The sequence below is a fragment of the Thunnus maccoyii genome, chromosome 18 (assembly GCF_910596095.1).
Source record: "Thunnus maccoyii chromosome 18, fThuMac1.1, whole genome shotgun sequence".
Classification (NCBI taxonomy): domain Eukaryota; kingdom Metazoa; phylum Chordata; class Actinopteri; order Scombriformes; family Scombridae; genus Thunnus; species Thunnus maccoyii.
Window position 1 is genome coordinate 24,790,268 of NC_056550.1, and position 19,162 is coordinate 24,809,429.

A 19,162-nucleotide genomic window follows, 5' to 3' on the forward strand; every position below is an offset into this window, starting at 1 on the left:
CAAAACCACCAGACACAGTTTCTTCCCTCTCGCCGTCACACTGATGAACAGTTAAAGCTACTTTTTTTTTTTTTTTACCTATGAAACACTTTCACTCATATGCTGTGTAATCATTTTTTTAAACATTAAACCATGAACAGAAAGTTCACAGTCATGTGGATTTTACAAACATTATTTAAAATTTACAATTTATCAATGAACTCATGTGTTTACATATTTGATATTAGTAAAGTATGAAATATTTAATATAATTTAGTATTTTTGGATGGAAACAGAAGGAAATAGGGTGGAAGGCATCACTGTAAGACTGTTGGTTTCAATAATCAATCTAAACCTTAATGTCACAGTCTGAATAACTTGCACAGAAGAAGGAAGTATATAGGTGGGTGTTGTTTGTTGGAACGGCTTTGTCTTAAAAAGCTGCTCAACAACTGTATCTCAATAGACACATATTAGTACATAAGGGAAGAAGACACTCTGAGGTGACAAATGTCTGCAGAAAGGTAAGTTTTGATTCATTGAACTACTGCTGCCTCTGTGTAGTAATTTCAATGTGCACTTTATATCCAAATCAACATGTAATTAATATATTTGACATATTTTGTATTGTAAACACCAAACATATATTATATATTATATTATATTTGGGGTGTGTGTGTTGCTCATTTTCAGCAGCAAACTGAGGTGCGTATGCTCACCTCTGCTTCTGGGTTGGGTTGCCAGGTCACCATCTCACACAGAAACTGAGGAGCCCCCATTTGTTTTGTATCATCATGAAATCCAATTTAAGTAAATTTAAAAAAAAATTATATAGTGACAAATCATAACAAAAGTTATCTCAGGGCACTTTTTACATAGAGCAGGTCTAGACTGTTAAATGGGACATTAATGGGAGAAATTACCAATTGGGAGAAAGGGTTAAAAATAGGGAGACTACTGCAAAAAGTGGGAGTGTTGGGAAGTGTGTTAATTTGGATCTGATCATCTGTCAAACCCCTTATGTATCAGTGTTCCACTGGATTTAAAATCTGGTGTTTTGATCAGTTTAATAAAGTTTATCTTTTATTATTGAAAAAGGAGGTTCTGTCAGGTCTCTCTCCTGCACTGACTTGCAAAACTAGTGTGGACATAAAGTAGGTGTTGCAAGTCCCTGATGATATTTTCTTTTCATTTGTTTGCACATTTCACTTCCTGGACAACTATCTTCGGTTTACACAAACGTTGTTGTTTTGTCTTATAGAGGAAAACTGCAGAAGGCCTTGTGCCAGTACAAAAAAGAAACCCTCACTGATATTAATGTGCTAAAAGAATTCAATGAGAGCCTCCCTGAATGGAAAGATGCAAGGAAGAAAGAGTTACAAAGGATTAGGTACATTAAAGACAGAGCTGACAAAATTGACCTGAGCATCGGCCATGTTAAACAGTCAGAGAACAAAGTCAAGGCTTTTCTGAAATACATGAAGAGCAAGGTGACCCATGCGTACTTTTCAACAGTTCTGAATATTTTTTTCCATCAAATGCAGAATGGTAGATTTTCAGACTTTTCTCCTGTACTGGCACAGAGAAAATGTGGAGGGGGTTGGTTTACTCCACATTAACAGTCCTGTTGATTGTTTGAATTAGTTTTGAAATCTCACACACTGGATGTTGTTTTATCTTACAGAGAGGAACTACAGGAGGCCTTGTGCCAGTACACCACAGATACCCTTATCTGCATTGACACAGTGAGAGGATTCTGTGAGAAGATCCCTAAATGGATGCTTGGGAGGGAGACAGAGTTAAACATGATTATGGACATTAAAGACAGAGCTGACAAAATCGACCTGAGCATTGGCCATGTTAAACAGTCAGAGAACAAAGGCAAGGCTTTGCTGGAATACATGAAGAGCAAGGCGACCCAGATGACTGCAGACAGCAGGCGTAAAGAGCTGGAGAGGGAGCTGGCTGCTGTGCTGAAGGACACTCTGGGAGGCCTGGAGAAGCTCAACTGCTTCCTGGATGCAGTGGAGAGGCTGGCGGTCACCTCGCTGCATGTGTTTAATGAGGAGAACCGGGTGTCGCATCTGCCCCAAGAGATCAGCCCTGACACTGTTCAGGTTGTCATCATTGCTGCACGGCTGGTCTGCCCACTCCTCCTCCAGTTTAAAAGAGATGCAAATGCCTTCTTCCTTCCCAAACTTCAGAATGTGGAAGTGCTCACATATCAGTTGGACAAATACATCCAGACCACCCAGAAGATCTGTGACAAGTTAGAGAAAAGGTAAACTGACAGTTAATTTACAACAGCACATTCTGTTCTTTAAAATAATATACAGATTTGGAAAAGAAACAATATCTATTGTAGAAAGTAAGTGGAACTGTGTCGTTCACAGCTGTTTCAGTGAGTTTTCCCTGGAGATGGCTACGAATACTGTGGTAGACCTCGATGTGAATATGTCTGAAGATGACATACAAAGGATGCTTTGTCACATTAATCAGCTTGAGGAAATCAGGTAAGCAATGCTCCTGTGTTTGACCCACAGTATAGAAAGATGGGCGCAGCAAGGTGTGATGTCACCTATTGGTTGCCATTGGAGCCAGTTTGAAGCCCTGTCGCAACACCGAATGGTGCACACTTGGGTTAACGCTAGCACAATTTAGTTAAAGTAGCTAACAGGGCAGGTATCATAATCAAGTAACATTAAACTTACTGAAATATTGCGACGATAGTCAGACTGAGTGTGAATCCTGGAGCCGGGAGAGCAGCAGGTGAGCCAAATGTCATCAGCTGTCAATCAACGCCCACACAGCAGACACCAAAGCTAGGCTCCTATATGTCTTCAAATCTTATTAATGGAGCAATAATTTACAAAATGACCACCAGCACATTTATAAGAAGGTCTGAATCAAGCAATTATTGTGACTTTGATGAGAGCAATGATTGACTTCATATTTCTACAGAGAAGTTGATGCTTTTTGAACGTGAGTCAATTGGAGCCAGCATTTAACGGCCATCACTGGCGTTGCACTGCATGTGCTTCCACATTGGCTTCAGCCTCAAGCTGATGTAGTTATAGTTTGTTTTGTCCCCAAATATTATGTCAGCATGGTTGTGCACAGTGTCTGTAGTTACAGTAATGTAAATTTAATCAGCAATGAATGATCCTCAAAAGTCTGGTAACATACTGCAAAAATAGGTGTACAGTGCAAAAGTATGTGTTTGCTTGCTTGATGGCATCCTACTCTGCAGAAAGGTCACAGTCCAAGCTGCTAGTGGCAACAGCGCAGTGGATATTAATGTCAGTCTGTCGGACTGTCAATGTACCACTTTGGTTCAGATTGAAATATGTCAACAACTATTGGATGGATTGCCATAAACTTTGCTGTGAAACATTCACGGTCCCCAGACAGTGTAGTCCAATGACTTTGGTGATTAGGTCTAAATCCACAGTGTGTCCGCACAGTCATTTTGTGCAAAAACACATTTAAAAGTTGATCTGATGCTCATATGAGGCTTCAGCAGCCTGAGTCAGTCTTATCAAGTGGATATCTGCCACATTTACAGTCTTTTCAGCATCAAATTCCCTCTTTGTGTTTCCTCGGACAGATTTTCCCTGTTGAGCTGCGTTGTAAGTATAGTAACAAAAAGAGGGACTTTGGCACTAGAAAGACTGTAATTTTGAAAGATATCTGCTTGATTTGACTCATTTGGACGACTGAAGCTTCATATTAGCATCAGATAAACTTTTTTTTGCACAGAAGAAGGCGTGTGGATTTTCACTTACATTGTAAGTGCATTATGAAGGGATCTTCTAATGGCCAGTATGGTCAGGAGAAATGATTATGGCCAGAGAAACCTATTTCAATGTTCATTTGGGCACCTGACTGTTATTTCAAGGGACTTAAAAAATTGTGAACCTGTCCTTTTAAAGCTAATTTTCATTCTTTTGAGACGTGTAATCTTCTTATATATTCTATTTCTTAATTTTTTCTTTTCTCTTCATCAGGATGGACCAGCACTTCCGGATGGTGTTCTTGTTCGAGGAGGAATCATGTCATCACTTCATCAGTGAGTTTGATGAACGACAGCCCAGGATGCTGCAGTTTCTAAATGACCTGGAGGAGAGTGCTGTTCAGCTAGACAGGATGAATAAGGGGGCAAAGATCTCCAGCGTGGCAGGAAGCTCGGTTGGCGCGGTTGGAGGTGTTCTTTCCATCATTGGTTTGGCATTAATTCCTGTAACAGCCGGAGTGTCTCTCGCTCTGACAATGACTGGGGTGGGGCTGGGAATTACCAGTGGAGTTAACAGCGCTGTCACCACAGCCACAGAGATTGGAGTCAACCGCACATATCAAAAGAAAGCCAGTGAAGCCTTCAAGAGCTTCATGGAGGATGTGCAGAGTCTCCAGGATTGTCTGGACGAGGTCACCAACAGGGAAGCAAGTCAGATAGATGTGGCTGTGGGAGTAAGCAAGGTGCTTTGTAAAGTTGGTCTTGTTGGAAAAAGCATAGATTCATTTGTTGATGCTGCCTCTGCTGTTAAGATGTTGAAAAGTGAAGAGCTGATTGTAGGTGCTGGTAAGGTGGTGGCCCAGGAAGGTAAAGCATTACGTAACGTGCCCAGAGTGGCATCAGATATCCCAGATATTGGTCAGGCAGCAGTCAAAGGGCCCCTTGCTCTCTCCAAGTCAGCCAGGGCTGGTTTCATTGCGCTCAATGCTCTTTTCGTTGGCATGGACATCTTCGTCATCTGTAAAGACAGCATCAGTCTGGCCAAAGGCAACGAGACCGAAGTCTCACAGTTCATCAGAGCCAGAGCTGCACTTTGGAGCTCAGAGATGGACTCGTGGAAGAAAATCCACGATTCGCTGTGTCAGGGTCTGCTGACATCGGAAAAAAAACAAGCTATTCTGGGGACGCCATTTGAGCCAGAGATGGAGATCAAGAAAGATAAAGAAACAGAAATGGAATTTCCATCCGGTGGATGAAAAAGTGAAAGAAAAACAGTCTTGTGTAATACAGTAGAACCAGCAGTAGTCTCACAAAGTGCTTTTTTGACAACTCTGATTAAGGTGAATGAAACATGTATGAAGATTCAATCTTGCTAACAGCTGTAAATCATTGATCAGTGTTGAACATCATTTAAGTCTGTTCATGAGAAATTCTTAATTAGCTGCATTTCTAATGACAAACCGATTAATTGAGTTTGTATGTGTTTTCCTTGACTAGATTTCTATACCTTTTGCCAACTTTGAAGCTTGTTTAAACACATAATGCATTATATCTGCCATTCAGTGATATGATATTTGATATTTGATATTTGATTTAGAATAATAGAATGAGAAAAATAAGAAAATTACTTTTAACACAAGAGTTGCCATTTTCTACCATGTGCAATGCTCCAGTGTATATTTTACCACATAAAGAGGGCACAATACTTAGATTATTAGATATTGTATTAGAATAATGCTAGATGCCTTTTCTGCTTCATTTATTAGACACCAAGTAGATATTGTGGTGCGTGCACATTGTGAGGCTCAGCATCTCACCGTATTTTTGTGATATTTACTTAACTATCTCTGAAGATATAGCATCACTTATGCTGTAGTACTTACTTTCCTGCACTCATCTGTAAATAATACTGTATTTTTGCACTTCTGGTTGGATGCTAACTGCATTTCATTGGCTTTGTACCTGTACTCTGCAAAATGACAAAGTTGGATCTAATCTATTGTTTCATAAAACGGAAGCAGTTTTCCAAAGATGTGGTGTCCATGGAGATACCTGCTTTTGTCTTTGCAGTGTCTTATTTTTGTAATGCTTTGATTTATAATGAAACTATATCACTGTTTTCACTATTTTTACCATCTTGTTATTCTGACTTGAGAAAAGATCTGTATTCAATAAACATATGTAAATGTAAGATACAGATTGACTTTCTTTCTTCTCTTTGTCTTAAACCTTTAGTCTTGTTTAGTTTAGTTTGGTAAGTTTTATTTGTATTCTAGAAAATTGAGTTTGGACACTAATTTTAAAGAAGAAATTTTAAAATACTCTTCTTTGACTTGACTTCAACTGCTGGATGCAAGATGTCTCCTACTTCACTGTAAAGTCCATTCTCAGTGTTTGTGCTCTGGAGGCTTCAAGTTTCCACATCCCACTTGTGTAAGTTCCATACTGGACCATGATTGGCTGCTAAATGGTTTTGAGGTCACAAATCATGCTCAAGGTACCAATTCTGTATTTACATTTTGTATTAGTGAATTCAATTTTTAATTTGAAGTTATAAGATTTGTATCATCAATGGCAACAAATCTTTGCAAACTGATCGGAAAGCTATCTGTTGAACAAATAGCAACTTATTTTAGTGACCAGTATTCACATGGGGACTTGACAAATTCACACAGAAAGGTGCATAATGAGTTCACACCACATAATAATAATAATAATAATAATAATAATAATAATAATAATAATAATAATAATAATAATAATAATAATTATTATTATTATTATTATTATTATTATTATATATACCTAACAACTTTATTTGTATAGCACCTTTCACACAAAAAATGCAGCTCAAAGAACTTAACAACAGAAGAAATTACATGCTCACATAAAAAATACATAAAATGAACATAAAAAATGCAAATATACATAATATGGAAAATAAAACCCACTTGATAATATTAATAAATTTGAGATAAAATAACGTGAAAATAGAATACATAAAATGCATATTTCGGTGGTGGTAATTTGAGACTTCATAAGCAGAAAATCAAAGTACTTTGCAATGTGTACACAGTCTATAAATCAGCACCAAGGTCTTTGAAACCAGAGGCATAACAGCACTCCCTTTTTGCAATGGACACAAACTCACCACTGGTCATGATTAACTGAAATAAGCTTCTTTCAGCCCTTTTAACCCTAGAACATCTTCCCACGGTTTTAACCTCACGGAGGGTCTTATCTGTGTCAGGAGCAAGCTGAAGCTGCCCTGGAAAAAAAACAAACAATGGACATAGACTCACCACTGATTGATATTGCAACAATATTGTAGGGATGACTATTGACACTTTCACAAAATATTTACACAATGAGGTTTTTGATAAATAATCATCATTAATGTGGATGTAATGACCAAGTGGGTAAAGGCAAAGAATAGAACTGCTAGAACAGTCTGGTGAGTTCAGAAAATAACATCACTTTACTGTAATGCAGCCTTTAAAACCAGGAAAAGCAACACTAATATCACGATATTACGATATCCAAAATCGAAGACAATATCTAGTCTCATATCACAGTACTGATATAATATTAATATACTGCCTAGCAAGTCTAATCTACTCACAATAAACACATTATATCAGGTCATATATAGGATAATAAGGTCAAATCTTTGCGGTTTGAAAACAGTCATGAGTGTAATATTAAAGGAAAGGGCTGGTGATTTTCTATATTTTTCTTATTGTCAACAAATGCCTGTATTCCTCTGTGCTGTAGGCCTCCACTGTTGCCCAAAATATAAAAACAAATCAATGAGTCCCACCACTGCACTGGGTCATATGTTCTTTCACCACAAAGAGTTTGGTCACGTTAGTTTGGTTAAAAATGGCTCCAAAGACTAATAACAGTGATCATGAAACACTTTTACTCAGAAGTTGTGTGATTATTTTATGAAACATTAAACCATGATCAGAAAGTTTCCTTGGTCATTATGGTTGGACAGAGGAAGACACTGAGACAAAAGGAGAAGATAAAGAGACTAAGCATGAAATGGTAGTCACAGAAAAACAAAGGGTTAATAAGAAAACAACAAGACAGACCAGCAGCGAAGAATCACCAACTGAGTCAAAGTGTCATGGATGGAAACACAGTGAAAACAAAACATTGTCAGTAGTCATATTAATAATGTTTTCCTTTCTCTTCTGGCCACAGTGATGTGGAGGTTATTACAAACATTATTCAGAATTTACATTATATCAATTAATTCATGTGTTTATATATTTACAAGTATGAAATATTTAACACATTTTAATATTTTAATATTTTTTCATATCAAATGTTTAGCTGCTGGACACAAGATGTCTCCTACTTCACTGAGAAGTATGAATGCATATTGTGAGTCAGGAGGAACTGGTGCTATAAGTGTTTCTGTGTAGATGCATTCATGTACCATTAATGCATGTTACTAACTTGGCCTCTTCCCTGGAGTTTTTTGTGCTTTCTCATCCTCAGGAGGCCCCGGGATCTGGACTGTGAGCAGTCGCTGCGGGGATGTCCTTCTCCGACTATTGCTGCTATTTGCTATTGCTAGTCATATATCTATTATTATTATTGTTCTTATTGTTGTTATTCTGCTTCTCTTTCTTTAACTATTCGTCAATTTGTTCCTCTCTTTCTAACACAAATAAAATAAATAAATGCAGAGAGCTCGAAAAACTAAATGACCTCTTATCTTTATGTCTCTACTTTACTTACAGTAAGACTCTAAGCATTAAAAATGTCTTTCACTCTGTTTATGTCTCAACTAACCAATCAACTAAATCAACTAAATCTTATAATGTCAGTTTATTCATGTGTAGGCCCACAGCACTGGTGAAAATACAGGATATATTTAGAAGATATTTTCTGCACAGTGTTTTGCATTCAAACATTAAATTTGCTGTTTTTCAGTTCACAGTTACTTTGTCGTCTGGAATCAGATCTGAGATCCTTTAAATGTGAACACAAAGTCAGAGGTGTTATCCACGTGTAGTTGTATGAGGAGTGAACTGAGATCAGCTGGGAACAAATACAGATGTTCTGGGTGTCCCGTTTCCATGGAAACAACACTGATTCCGCCCTGCCTCCTACAGCTTGTGTACACACCGCTGTTCACAGTGCTTTTATAAAGGCTACTGTAGGTCATCTAATTTCATTTTCTACCAGTTTATCTCCAGCAGGTTTTACAGCACTGTGTAATCTATTACATCATCTAAACATATTTCAGAATATATTTTAATAATTATCATGAACTCATATTTTTTCTATTTTGCTAAAAAGAAAAAAAAGACACTTTTCGATGTAAAGATGCCTTTCCACCACTAGATGGTGCTGTTATACAAGACTTATGATATGTGAGCTGTTACTGAACCATGCAGTAAAAAAGTTATTTTTACTTTATATTACTCTTAAATATGATAGTTTTTTTGATATAAACATTGCTTTATATTATTATTATTATTATTATTATTATTATTATTATTATTATTATTATTACATTTTACACATCAAAGGGCACAGCAATGCAGAAAATATATGAGTAAAAGCAGAGTAGGGATTTCTGGCACAACTTTACCTACTTCCACGGTGCATGAAGAAGAAAATAAGTATGAAGGTTTTCAAGACTCCAGCAACACTTGTACTATAAAGACTTTATCATGAGACCAGCGTGTTTCAACTCATGGCCTTCATCAGGGTCAGTTTAGGCTTACAACACACCACAAAGAACATAGAAAATTTAATTCGGTCACCAATCTCAAGATAAGGTTTAAACCGACAAAGGATACTTATGGAGAGATTTCATTTATATTTATTATTGTTCTGGGTTATCTCATCAAGTTATTTGTGTTTTCCAACAGCACTTGAAGGCAGCATCAGGTAAACAGCGTTGGTCAGGTGAAGGTGTGCTGCTGCCTGTCTAACAGAGTTAGATATAACCGCTATTATTAATTTCTACAAAATTGATATGCTTGTCTTACATATGTATAGTTTGAGAGCCACTTGGTGGGTTAATAACTGCATAGATAGGGTTCCTCTTTGTGCACTGTATGTACCTCAGCAAAGAAAAATATTTCCAAGCTGGAAGTGGGTACATGTTAGCAATGTTGCAATGGATATTTTTAGGTTTCATTCCTTTAAATGTTTTTTGCAACAATCAGTGGAATGCATTTCGACTGTAAATACTACTATCATGTAATTGGAAAGTTACAGGCATTTGTTTGCAGGAATAGTAACTTTATCCACAAGCGGTTGCATGTTGAGCTAATGCTAGTTAGCTAGCCATGCACTTACTGGCTTGCTCCCAGCCGTAATATTTTCTAGTAATTATTTTAGATCGTAATTTTTCTACTCTTTGTTACATAGATCTGAATGCTTGCAGCTGTATAACACACTGTTGATGACAACAAACATTTTTACAGGTAGGCTTTGTGAAATGTGGGTTTCACATATTGTCATTGCATGAAAACCTCATGATTCCAGTTTTGTGATTTGTGTGAAATTAAGGCTTTTGTTGTCTTTCATTGGCCAATAGCGTTTCATGTCCCATTTATAGCCCATTGTAGAATTTTAGAGGTATATGGTAGTACAGTATAACACTATAAAAGTACATTTATTTTTCTGCATTCCTAAAATTTTGAAACAATGTTTTTGAACAACAGCAATAACATGTTGCACTATATAGGGCACAAAATGGTCTTTCATTTATTGTCTATGGACAAAATGTTTATTTAGAACATTTTAGAATCTTTATTGTGAATGTAAAAGAAAATAGGTCTTATTGTTTAGGTGCTCTATAGAAAATCATACATAATATTACCACTATACGATCACATGTTTGTTTTATAGCTAGAATGAAAAGAAAAAGACAATAATAGCATTGTAATGTGAAAATGTATTTTATATTGGTCTTTTGCTGAATGCTTGCAGTTGCATAACACACTATTGATGACAACTGTGTGTTGCTGATTTTTGTACCAACTCCAGAATAAAGAGAGAAGCAGAGTGAGAGCAAGTCCTGTGTGGCCATGCTGTCCTTCCACCATCATAGACATAAGGGGACACAGCCACCATAAATCCACAGATAGACACAACCCATTACACCTGGACTTCAAACACTTTTATTGCTACCACACACAGTTTCAGCCTCCCACATATACTCACCTGGCTGCTGAGCCTGGAATGAGTTACTGCAGAAATGGGCGTGTGTCAACTTATTACTGTGAAGAACAGAAAACGAAAGCTAAGACAAAGTTTTGCCTTGCGTGATTGCTAACCAGGTGGTGATTTGATTATTTCATCAGATTCAGTCAACTCATGCGTTGTGATCTTCAGCACAGTAAATGATCACATTTCCAATCTTGATTATTTTATTTATAGGATGATGAAACACTAATAAGGAAACAGCACAAAGAGAAGAAAAATGGCTGCGCCAAGGTAAAGTTTGAATCTTTAAGCTGCTGCTGCACAGAAAATGAGGGAAAGGCTTTTAATACTGTAAGAACAAAGTGTCAAAAAGGTGAAAGTGGATGCGTTGATTAGACAGCTCTTACAGACCTAAACTCAAAAACAAAAGAAAATTATTTGTTAATGGTTTATGTTACAGGTCCTTAAATTTTACACATTTTTTTCTGGAAAATTTCTCTGTAATTTGCAAACACTTTGCAAAATTGATGGTGCAATTTGGTGCAATTAAAAGAAAAATAGAAAAGACTTCTGTTAGTTTATATTTGGGTTAATTTTCAAAAAAAGAGTGTCCGTGTAGTTTGTGTGTCTAATGATAAATTAGCATTTTAGATTGTTTCTATAATGAGTGAGGGTCTATCAACAATCTCTTTCTTTCCTTTCTTTCCGTTTTGTAAGGGTTATGTAATTCGGTAGTATACGAGAAATTCATGTTTAAGAAAAAAATATGCTAAATGTATTTCTGTCAGTTCTGTCAGAATTCTGATGAGTATAATTTATTGAGAGATTCTGAAAATAAACAACTAACATGTGAACCTAAATATAATGAGTTGGCACTTTAAACTTTAATTAGGTCTCATTATTGATCACGAACGGCAGCCAATCAGAAAGCGGTAATTTGGTGCAAACCAAGAAGCATTCTTATTAATTGTTCCAATGGAAAACAAGAGCAGCCTACCAAGGAAAAAGCCTGAGTCTATAGTGAAAAAGTAGGATATGATTCCATAGCTGAGGTGTTCAATAGAAGATTTTTTCTTGTTCTGCGCAATTTTGCTGATATGATATGATTATTGTTGTTTTATTATGCTGTTTAGTTTATGACGGACTTGCAGCGGTCTGGCAGAGAGCTCAAGTAAAATAACAAGGTCAAAGGTCCACAGAGGATTTGGGGGTCCTCCCCCAAGAAAATTTGATGTTATTTGAGTAAATCTATGCATTTTCACACTATTTTGGACTATTATCATTACAATATTTATTTAAAAAATACACTGTGCCATAAAAAATAATAATCAGAAAACATTGGTAAAACAGGCTTATAGCGAATGGATTTAAACAGTGATTTTCTCATCCTCCCATACTCAGACTGTAGCCACTAGCCAGCTGTAGGGACAGCTATGGTTAGAATTTTATCTTTTATCTTACCCACAAACAATTTATTTCTCGTTTTGCACATATCACAGACATACAACAGACTGCATTAATGTCATCTCGCCACTTTTTATTTCCTTGTTCCTACAACTGATAAAGATTTATACTGTTTGTTAATATTTGACTTTTGTTCCAGGTTTCTCATTCCAAAGCTGCTGTTCTATGATCAGATTTCCTTAAAGAACACTTCAGATTACAGATGAATGCAGAGAGTTAAGACTGTTTGTGAATCAACAGACCTGAAAAACCTGCTGGGAGTTTCATGTTTGTTCTTCTTCTGGCTGATTTCCTGGTTGAAGCTGCTGATTAATTTCATCTTCACTCATCAGCTTGATTCAGATTATTTTCAGTATCTAAAGGTATCATAACCAACAGTTTTGTGTCTACGGGTGTTAAAATGATTTGATAACAGTAGAGATGGTAATTATAGTGATGAGTTATGTTGCTTTGTTGACTGCATTGATGGAATGAACGAAACGCCACAAGAAAGAAATGAACCAATAAAGAGTATTTATCAATACTCTGTATCGGTTCTTTTACATTACTAAATAATTGGGGGGTTTTGAATTATTATTTAAAAAATAATAACATAATAAATAACATCTCACTTGAAAGAAATACAAAATGTCAGTAAAATAAACAATATTCATGACATTAAAATCCTGAGTGAAGTTTAGAAAGAATGACAAACACAGACACAGACAGCAAAACGCGGTAGAGACTCTCAATAGTTTCCCCGTGTGTCTACACAGGAGGTGTTCAGTTACACTGTTGAGCGTAGGTCACCCGTGTTTTCAAGAGCACTCAGAGCCCAATACTCAAATTTGTATGTAGTTACGTGCGCAAAACGGAGGAAAAAAAGACTCGAAAGCCTGTGAAAAAACACAGGAAAACCGAATGTAGGACTAAACTGGCAATAAAGACAGACACGCCCCCCAAGAACACCTCAGCGCCCCCCTTTCAAAAACATTGCTTGCCTGAACACAAATGTGGCTTCTCTGAATTGGCACACGTCATTGTGCCAATGACATGTTTACCAGCCAAATCTGCCTTTTCTGGCTTCTACCTCTAAAAATGTTTTTTTGCATTTCACTCGCAGTTTTTCTACATCATCACGGGCCTCTTTGCAATAAGTGACATTTCTCTCCACTGTTGCACCACTCCAGTGTGGTAGTATGCTAATTACCAATAGTGGGCACATGCCTGTCAGTTTGGAATGAATCTGATTCACTAACATACGCATGGTGGTACAAAATGAACAAAATTGGCTGGTGTGCACATGTCATGAATCCAACAGTAATTTTGCATGTGCACTTATTTTGTGCACAAAGTAAGAACCTTTCTATGCATGCATTAGTGAGGCCCAATGTCTTGTTGGAAGGTGAACCTTTGGCCCAGTCTGAGGTCCTGTGCGCTCTTGACCAGGTTTTCATTAAGTATATCTCTGTACTTTGCTCCGTTCAGCTTTCCCTCAACACATACCAGTTCCCCAGTCCCTGCCGCTGAAAAACACCCCCACAGCGTGACGCTGCCACCACCATGATTCACCGTTGGGATGGTAGTGGGCAGGTGATGAGTGGTGCCTGGTTTCCTCCAGACATGATGCTTAGAATTGAGGCCAAACAATTAAATCTTGGTTTCAGCAGACCAGAGAATCTTGTTTCTCACAGTCTGAGAGTCCTTTGGGTGCTGTTTTGCAAACTCCAAGTAGGTTTTCCTGTGTCTTTCACTGGGGAGAGGTTTCCATCCAGAGACTCTGCCATAAAGTCCGGATTGGTGGAGTATTGCAGTGATGGTTGTCCTTCTGAGAGTTTCTCCCATCTCAAATCAGGATCTCTGGAGATTGGCCAGAGTGACCATTGGGTTCTTGGTCACCTCTCTTACCAAGGCCCTTCTTCACTGATTGCTCAGTTTGGCTGGGCGGACAGCTCTAGGAAGGGTCCTGGTTGTTCCAAACTTCTTCCATTTAAGAATTATGAAGGCCGCTGTGCTCTTGGGAACCTTCAATGCCACAGAAATTTTTTGTAGCCTTCCCCAGATCTGTGCCTCAAATCAATCTTGTCTGCAGCTAGCTCCTTCAACCTCATGGCTTGGTTATTGCTTTGATATGTATTTTCAGCTCTGAGACCTTATATAGACAGGTGTATGCCTTTCCAAATCATGTCCAATCAATTGAATATACCACAGGTGGTGTAGAAACATTTCAAAGATGATCAAGAAAAATGGAAGCCAACTGAGCAAAATTTCAAGCTTTTGAAGATATTAAACAAATGACATATAACGTGTTAATTAGTGAGCATTGAAGATGCTGGTAGGTGGATTTTGTTAGTTGTTTTGTTGTTGTATCGTCTTTGTGCTAGCGAATCATTTCATTTCATTTCAAGTGTCCGAATACTTATGTCAATGTGATATTTCCATTTTTCAGTTTGAATAAATTTGCAAAAATTTCTAAAATCCTGTTTTTGCTTTGTCATTATGGAATAGTGAGTTTAGACTGATGAGGGAAAAAAATGTCACTTCCTGAACAACTATCATTGGTTTGCACACATGTTGTTGTTTTGTCTTACAGAGGGAACCTGCAGAGGGCCTTGTGCCAGTACACCAAAGATACCCTCAGTTATATTTACACGCTAAAAGAATTCAGAGAGAGGCTTCCTGAATGGATAGATGCAAGGAAGGAAGAGATGAAGACGGTGACAGATATCAAAAAGAGAGGTGAGAAGCATGAAGAGCTGGAGAAGGAGTTTGCTACTGTGTTGAAGGTCACTCTGGGAGGCCTGGAGAAGCTCGACTGCTTCCTGGATGCAGTGGAGAGGCTGGCGGTCACCTCACTGCATGTGTTTAATGAGGAAAACCAGGTGTTACATCTGCCCCAAGACATCAGCCCTGACAATGTTCAGGTTGGTATCATTGCTGCTCGGCTGGTCTGCCCACTCATCCTTGACTTTAAAAGAGATGCGAAGGCCTTCTTCCTTCCCAAACTTCAGAATGTGGAAGTGCTGGAATATCAGTTGGACAAATACATCCAGACCACCCAGAAGATCTGTGACAAGTTAGAGGAAAGGTAAAATCTTTCAGTCATGAACAGCACCTTCTATTTTTTGTTGAAATAATACGCTGATTGTGCAAAAGACATTATTTGAAGTCATATTCATAAATTAATGGTACAATTATATAATTCACAGCTCTTTCAGTGAGTTTTGCCAGAGGATGAATATGGAAACTGTGGTAGATCTTGATGTGGATTTGTCTGAAGATGACATACAAAGGATGCTTTGTCACATCAATCAGCTTAATGAAATCAGGTAAGCATGAAGTGATAATAAGAGGTTTGGTGGTGCTAAAATATTACCTCATTGCAGTTGTGCAAAGTTGTGTATTTCTGAAATGTAGTCGACACTTTCAATAGTAGAGACAGTTTGAGCTATAATTGGTATTTCAGCTATTTAAAAACATGTTGTATAGAACAGATGTTTACAAAATTATTGGGCATCCAAAAGCACAAATATTCTGTAGAGGTTTGGCCGGAAGTTGTCTTTAGAACGCAATACTGAAAGGTTCAAGTAGTTAATTTACTTTTGATTCCATTTCATCAACAACATCTAATCAGTATTATGTCAGTGTACTGTAGAGTTCAATAGACTTTACAGACAACAACTTCTCTCTGTACCAAAGATTAAAATACAGTATGTCTGATATAATAAAAGCCTTTTAAACACTAAATTCAGTGACAAATGGGATTACATTTCCAGTGATTAATTGATCTCTCATTATGTTATAACTAGTACAGTCTGTATGAATCGTGTAAACTCGAAACATTGAAAATATATGCAATGATTACATGTTATTTGTTTATTGATAAAAGAATGCAGGTGCACTGAAAGGACACTAGGGGGCAATATGACCCTGATTATGAAGAACACATGACAGTTTATGTGGGTGGCTGTAGTTCAACTAGTAGAGCAGAACATCCATTGACTGCAGGAGAGTTTGTGGTTCAATCCCCTGCTTCTTCTTTCCACATGTTGAAGTGTGTAAATGAGAAGGAAATTGTGCTAAATAACTGCAGCAAAACTTACCTTGTCTGTTCAAATAGCAGATATACTCTCTTTTGCTTCAATTCTTTACCTTAAATGTCCAGTATTAAATTGGGTAACATATAAAATGATAATTACCAAAACACAGTTACTTCTCTAACAAAAAATACAGCTTGATGTGGCTCATTTGACAAATGCTTTTGTCCAAAGTGACTTCCTATTCATACAATTGAGAGTAATTTTCAAGGTTCAGTGTGTTGCTTGAGGACACTTCGACACATGGAAAGGAGGAGCCAGGGATTGACCCACCGACTCTATGATTAGTAACTAAATTATGGCGAGTATATCCAACTGGTAGAATATATCAGACATGTAAGTTTCTGGAGACAGTTTTGGTTCAGGTGTTCATTGAGCCCAGATTCTGAGTTTTGTTCTCTGCTGATTTTATGACTTGTAACTATTTTGTGCTCATCTTTGCTGAGGTGATTTATTACTGCTTTAGCCTCCTATAGTGTATGTTAAATAAATGTGGAAAACATGTACCAAATCCCAAGTGTTTTTCATACTGTATTTTTAATTATCATGTTATGGTTAACAATGTCTTCTCTTTTTTTCTCTCTTCTTTTCTTCTTTTATCTTTTCTCTTCATCAGGATGGACCAAGACTTCCGGATGGTGTTCTTGTTCAAGGAGGAATCATGTCGTCGCTTCATCAGTGACTTTGATGAACGAAAGCCCAGAATGCTGCAGTTTCTAAATGACATGGAGGAGACTTGTGTTCAGCTAGACAGGATGAATAAGGGGTCAAAGATCTCCAGTGTGGCAGGAAGCTCGGTTGGGGCGGTTGGAGGTGTTCTTACCATCATTGGTTTGGCTTTAATTCCTGTAACAGCTGGAGCATCTCTCGCTCTGACAATGACTGGGGTGGGGCTGGGAATTACCAGCGGAGTCAACAGTGCTGTCACCACAGTCACAAAGATTGGAGTCAACCGCAGATATCAAAAGAAAGCCAATGAAGCCTTCCAGAGCTTCATGGAGGATGTGCAGAGTCTCCAGGATTGTCTGGAGGAGGTGTCCAGACAAACAGTCACCAACATGAAAGCAAGTAAGAAAGATATGGCTACGGGAGTAGGCAAGGTGCTTTTGACAGTTGGTGGTGTTGGAAAAGGTATTAAGTCAGTTGCTGATGATGCCTCTGTTATGAAGATGTTGAAAAGTAATAAGCAGATAGCAGGTGCTGGCAAAGTGTCGGATGTCCCAGATGCTGGTCAGGCAGCAGTCAAAGGGTCCCTTGCTCTCACCAAGTCAGCCAGGGCTGGTCTCATCGGGCTCAATGCTCTTTTCATTGGCATGGACATCTTCACCATCTGTAAAGACAGCATCAGTCTGGCCAAAGGCAGTGAGACCGAAGTCTCACAGCTCATCAGAGCCAGAGCTGCACTTTGGAGATCAGAGATGGACTCGTGGAAGAAGATCCGTGATTCTTTGCGTCAGGGTCTGCGGACGTCAGAGAAAAAACAAGCTATCCTGGAGAGACCGTTTTATCCACAGAAGTAGATAGAAACACAATGAAATTCCCATCTGATCAAGTGGGTGAAAAACAAATGAAAAACAGTTTTGTGCATGTATGAGGATTTAACCCTGCATACAGCAGAAAATCAATGAACATCCTCATTTAAGTTAATCTTTAGTGAATAAGCTTCTTATGACTGTTAACCAATTACTGTTTTCAATGATTACATAACCAGCATGTCTTTTTGTTTCTTGTTTCAGTCTATATATTGTACCTTTTGCAGATTATTTTAGTACATATATATATCACAAGTATATGACAAATACTTTAACTGAGAATAATTAAATGTCAATATAAAATGATTATGTTGGGTGTCAACCTCAGAGTTGCCATTTGAAGCCATTTACTGTAGTTCTTTACTTTCTATAACATTTACTGATAATCTGAAGATAATCAGAATATGTGCAGTAGATTGTATTACTAGGTGTTTACTGTGCTTTAATCATCAGACACTGAAGTCAAATTATATCAGCATCTGGTTTGTTTTTTTGCCTTTTGTTTTAAGTTTAATGTGTGACAACGTTTCATAAATTGGATCCATTATTACAGAGTCTGCTTGGACGCTGTAATAACACTGTTTTACCTCTTTGAAATGTTTTATTGTTGTAATGTTTTCATTTTATAATATAGTCTTGCTGTTTCATGATCTGTAACACCCATCTCAACATGTATGTAGCTCTTGTATGTATTCCTGATGAATCCAAATAAATGTAAATTCTGAACACAGACTTTAACAATCAATAAACAGATTTCTTCAAGTATCTTCTCATATTAAATGTGTTGTAGTTTGTTCATGATTCTCTTCTGTCAATCAATCTTTCAAAATAAAAGCACACCACACTTGGTATAAATAAAGCAAAATGATCTGATCCTGACGGGCCAGAGTGTGAGGTCTTGACCAACGCTGCTTGCAGCTTTAATTGTCCTTGTTTTGACTGTATATCCATGTGTATCTCCTGAACATTGTTGTACATTGAGAGCCACTAGAAACTGGAATCAAATTCCTTTTATATATAAACATAGTGTTCTTCGCCTCTTGTGACAACCTATACAAAATTATATCCAGTCACTCAGCACGTATATAACTTCCTTCACAGCCGTGGTTACAGCTGCAGAGGTCTGATACTGATTTCCTGTAAGTCTGAGATTCAATTTCACATGGTAGTTACAATGGCCTTAACCTCCTCAAATAGAA

General features: G+C 37.6%; 2 protein-coding genes across 7 annotated transcripts; both read left to right on the forward strand.

Annotated features, from left to right (window-relative positions):
• The first annotated feature begins 261 nt into the window (after positions 1-261).
• On the forward strand, positions 262-5,152 carry LOC121884109. The gene is made up of 4 exons (XM_042392711.1): positions 262-503; positions 1,664-2,260; positions 2,373-2,492; positions 3,987-5,152. Exons 1-4 carry the CDS (start codon positions 490-492, stop codon positions 4,966-4,968), a joined length of 1,713 nt encoding a protein of 570 aa, XP_042248645.1. The 5' UTR covers positions 262-489; the 3' UTR covers positions 4,969-5,152.
• A 4,266-nt stretch (positions 5,153-9,418) lies between these two features.
• On the forward strand, positions 9,419-18,728 carry LOC121884112. Of its 6 annotated transcripts, XM_042392719.1 has the most exons (7): positions 9,454-9,625; positions 10,112-10,167; positions 10,733-11,025; positions 11,126-11,182; positions 14,928-15,422; positions 15,544-15,663; positions 17,048-18,728. In XM_042392719.1, the coding sequence occupies exons 4-7, from the start codon at positions 11,169-11,171 to the stop codon at positions 17,949-17,951; spliced, it is 1,533 nt and encodes a 510-aa protein (XP_042248653.1). In that variant the 5' UTR covers positions 9,454-9,625; positions 10,112-10,167; positions 10,733-11,025; positions 11,126-11,168; the 3' UTR covers positions 17,952-18,728. The 6 variants fall into 6 exon arrangements, with proteins under 6 accessions (XP_042248652.1, XP_042248653.1, XP_042248647.1 ...); XM_042392718.1 differs by lacking the exons at positions 9,454-9,625; positions 10,733-11,025 and adding an exon at positions 9,419-9,443; XM_042392713.1 differs by lacking the exon at positions 10,733-11,025.
• Positions 18,729-19,162: the final 434 nt, after the last annotated feature.

Bases quoted from the DNA above. Each gene is read 5' to 3' on its own strand.
- LOC121884109 (XM_042392711.1), top strand. The intron at 2,261-2,372 runs GTAAACTGACAG...TGTCGTTCACAG, and splicing joins TGTGACAAGTTAGAGAAAAG to CTGTTTCAGTGAGTTTTCCC. The intron at 2,493-3,986 runs GTAAGCAATGCT...TCTCTTCATCAG, and splicing joins AATCAGCTTGAGGAAATCAG to GATGGACCAGCACTTCCGGA.
- LOC121884112 (XM_042392718.1), top strand. The intron at 15,423-15,543 runs GTAAAATCTTTC...TATAATTCACAG, and splicing joins TGTGACAAGTTAGAGGAAAG to CTCTTTCAGTGAGTTTTGCC. The intron at 15,664-17,047 runs GTAAGCATGAAG...TCTCTTCATCAG, and splicing joins AATCAGCTTAATGAAATCAG to GATGGACCAAGACTTCCGGA.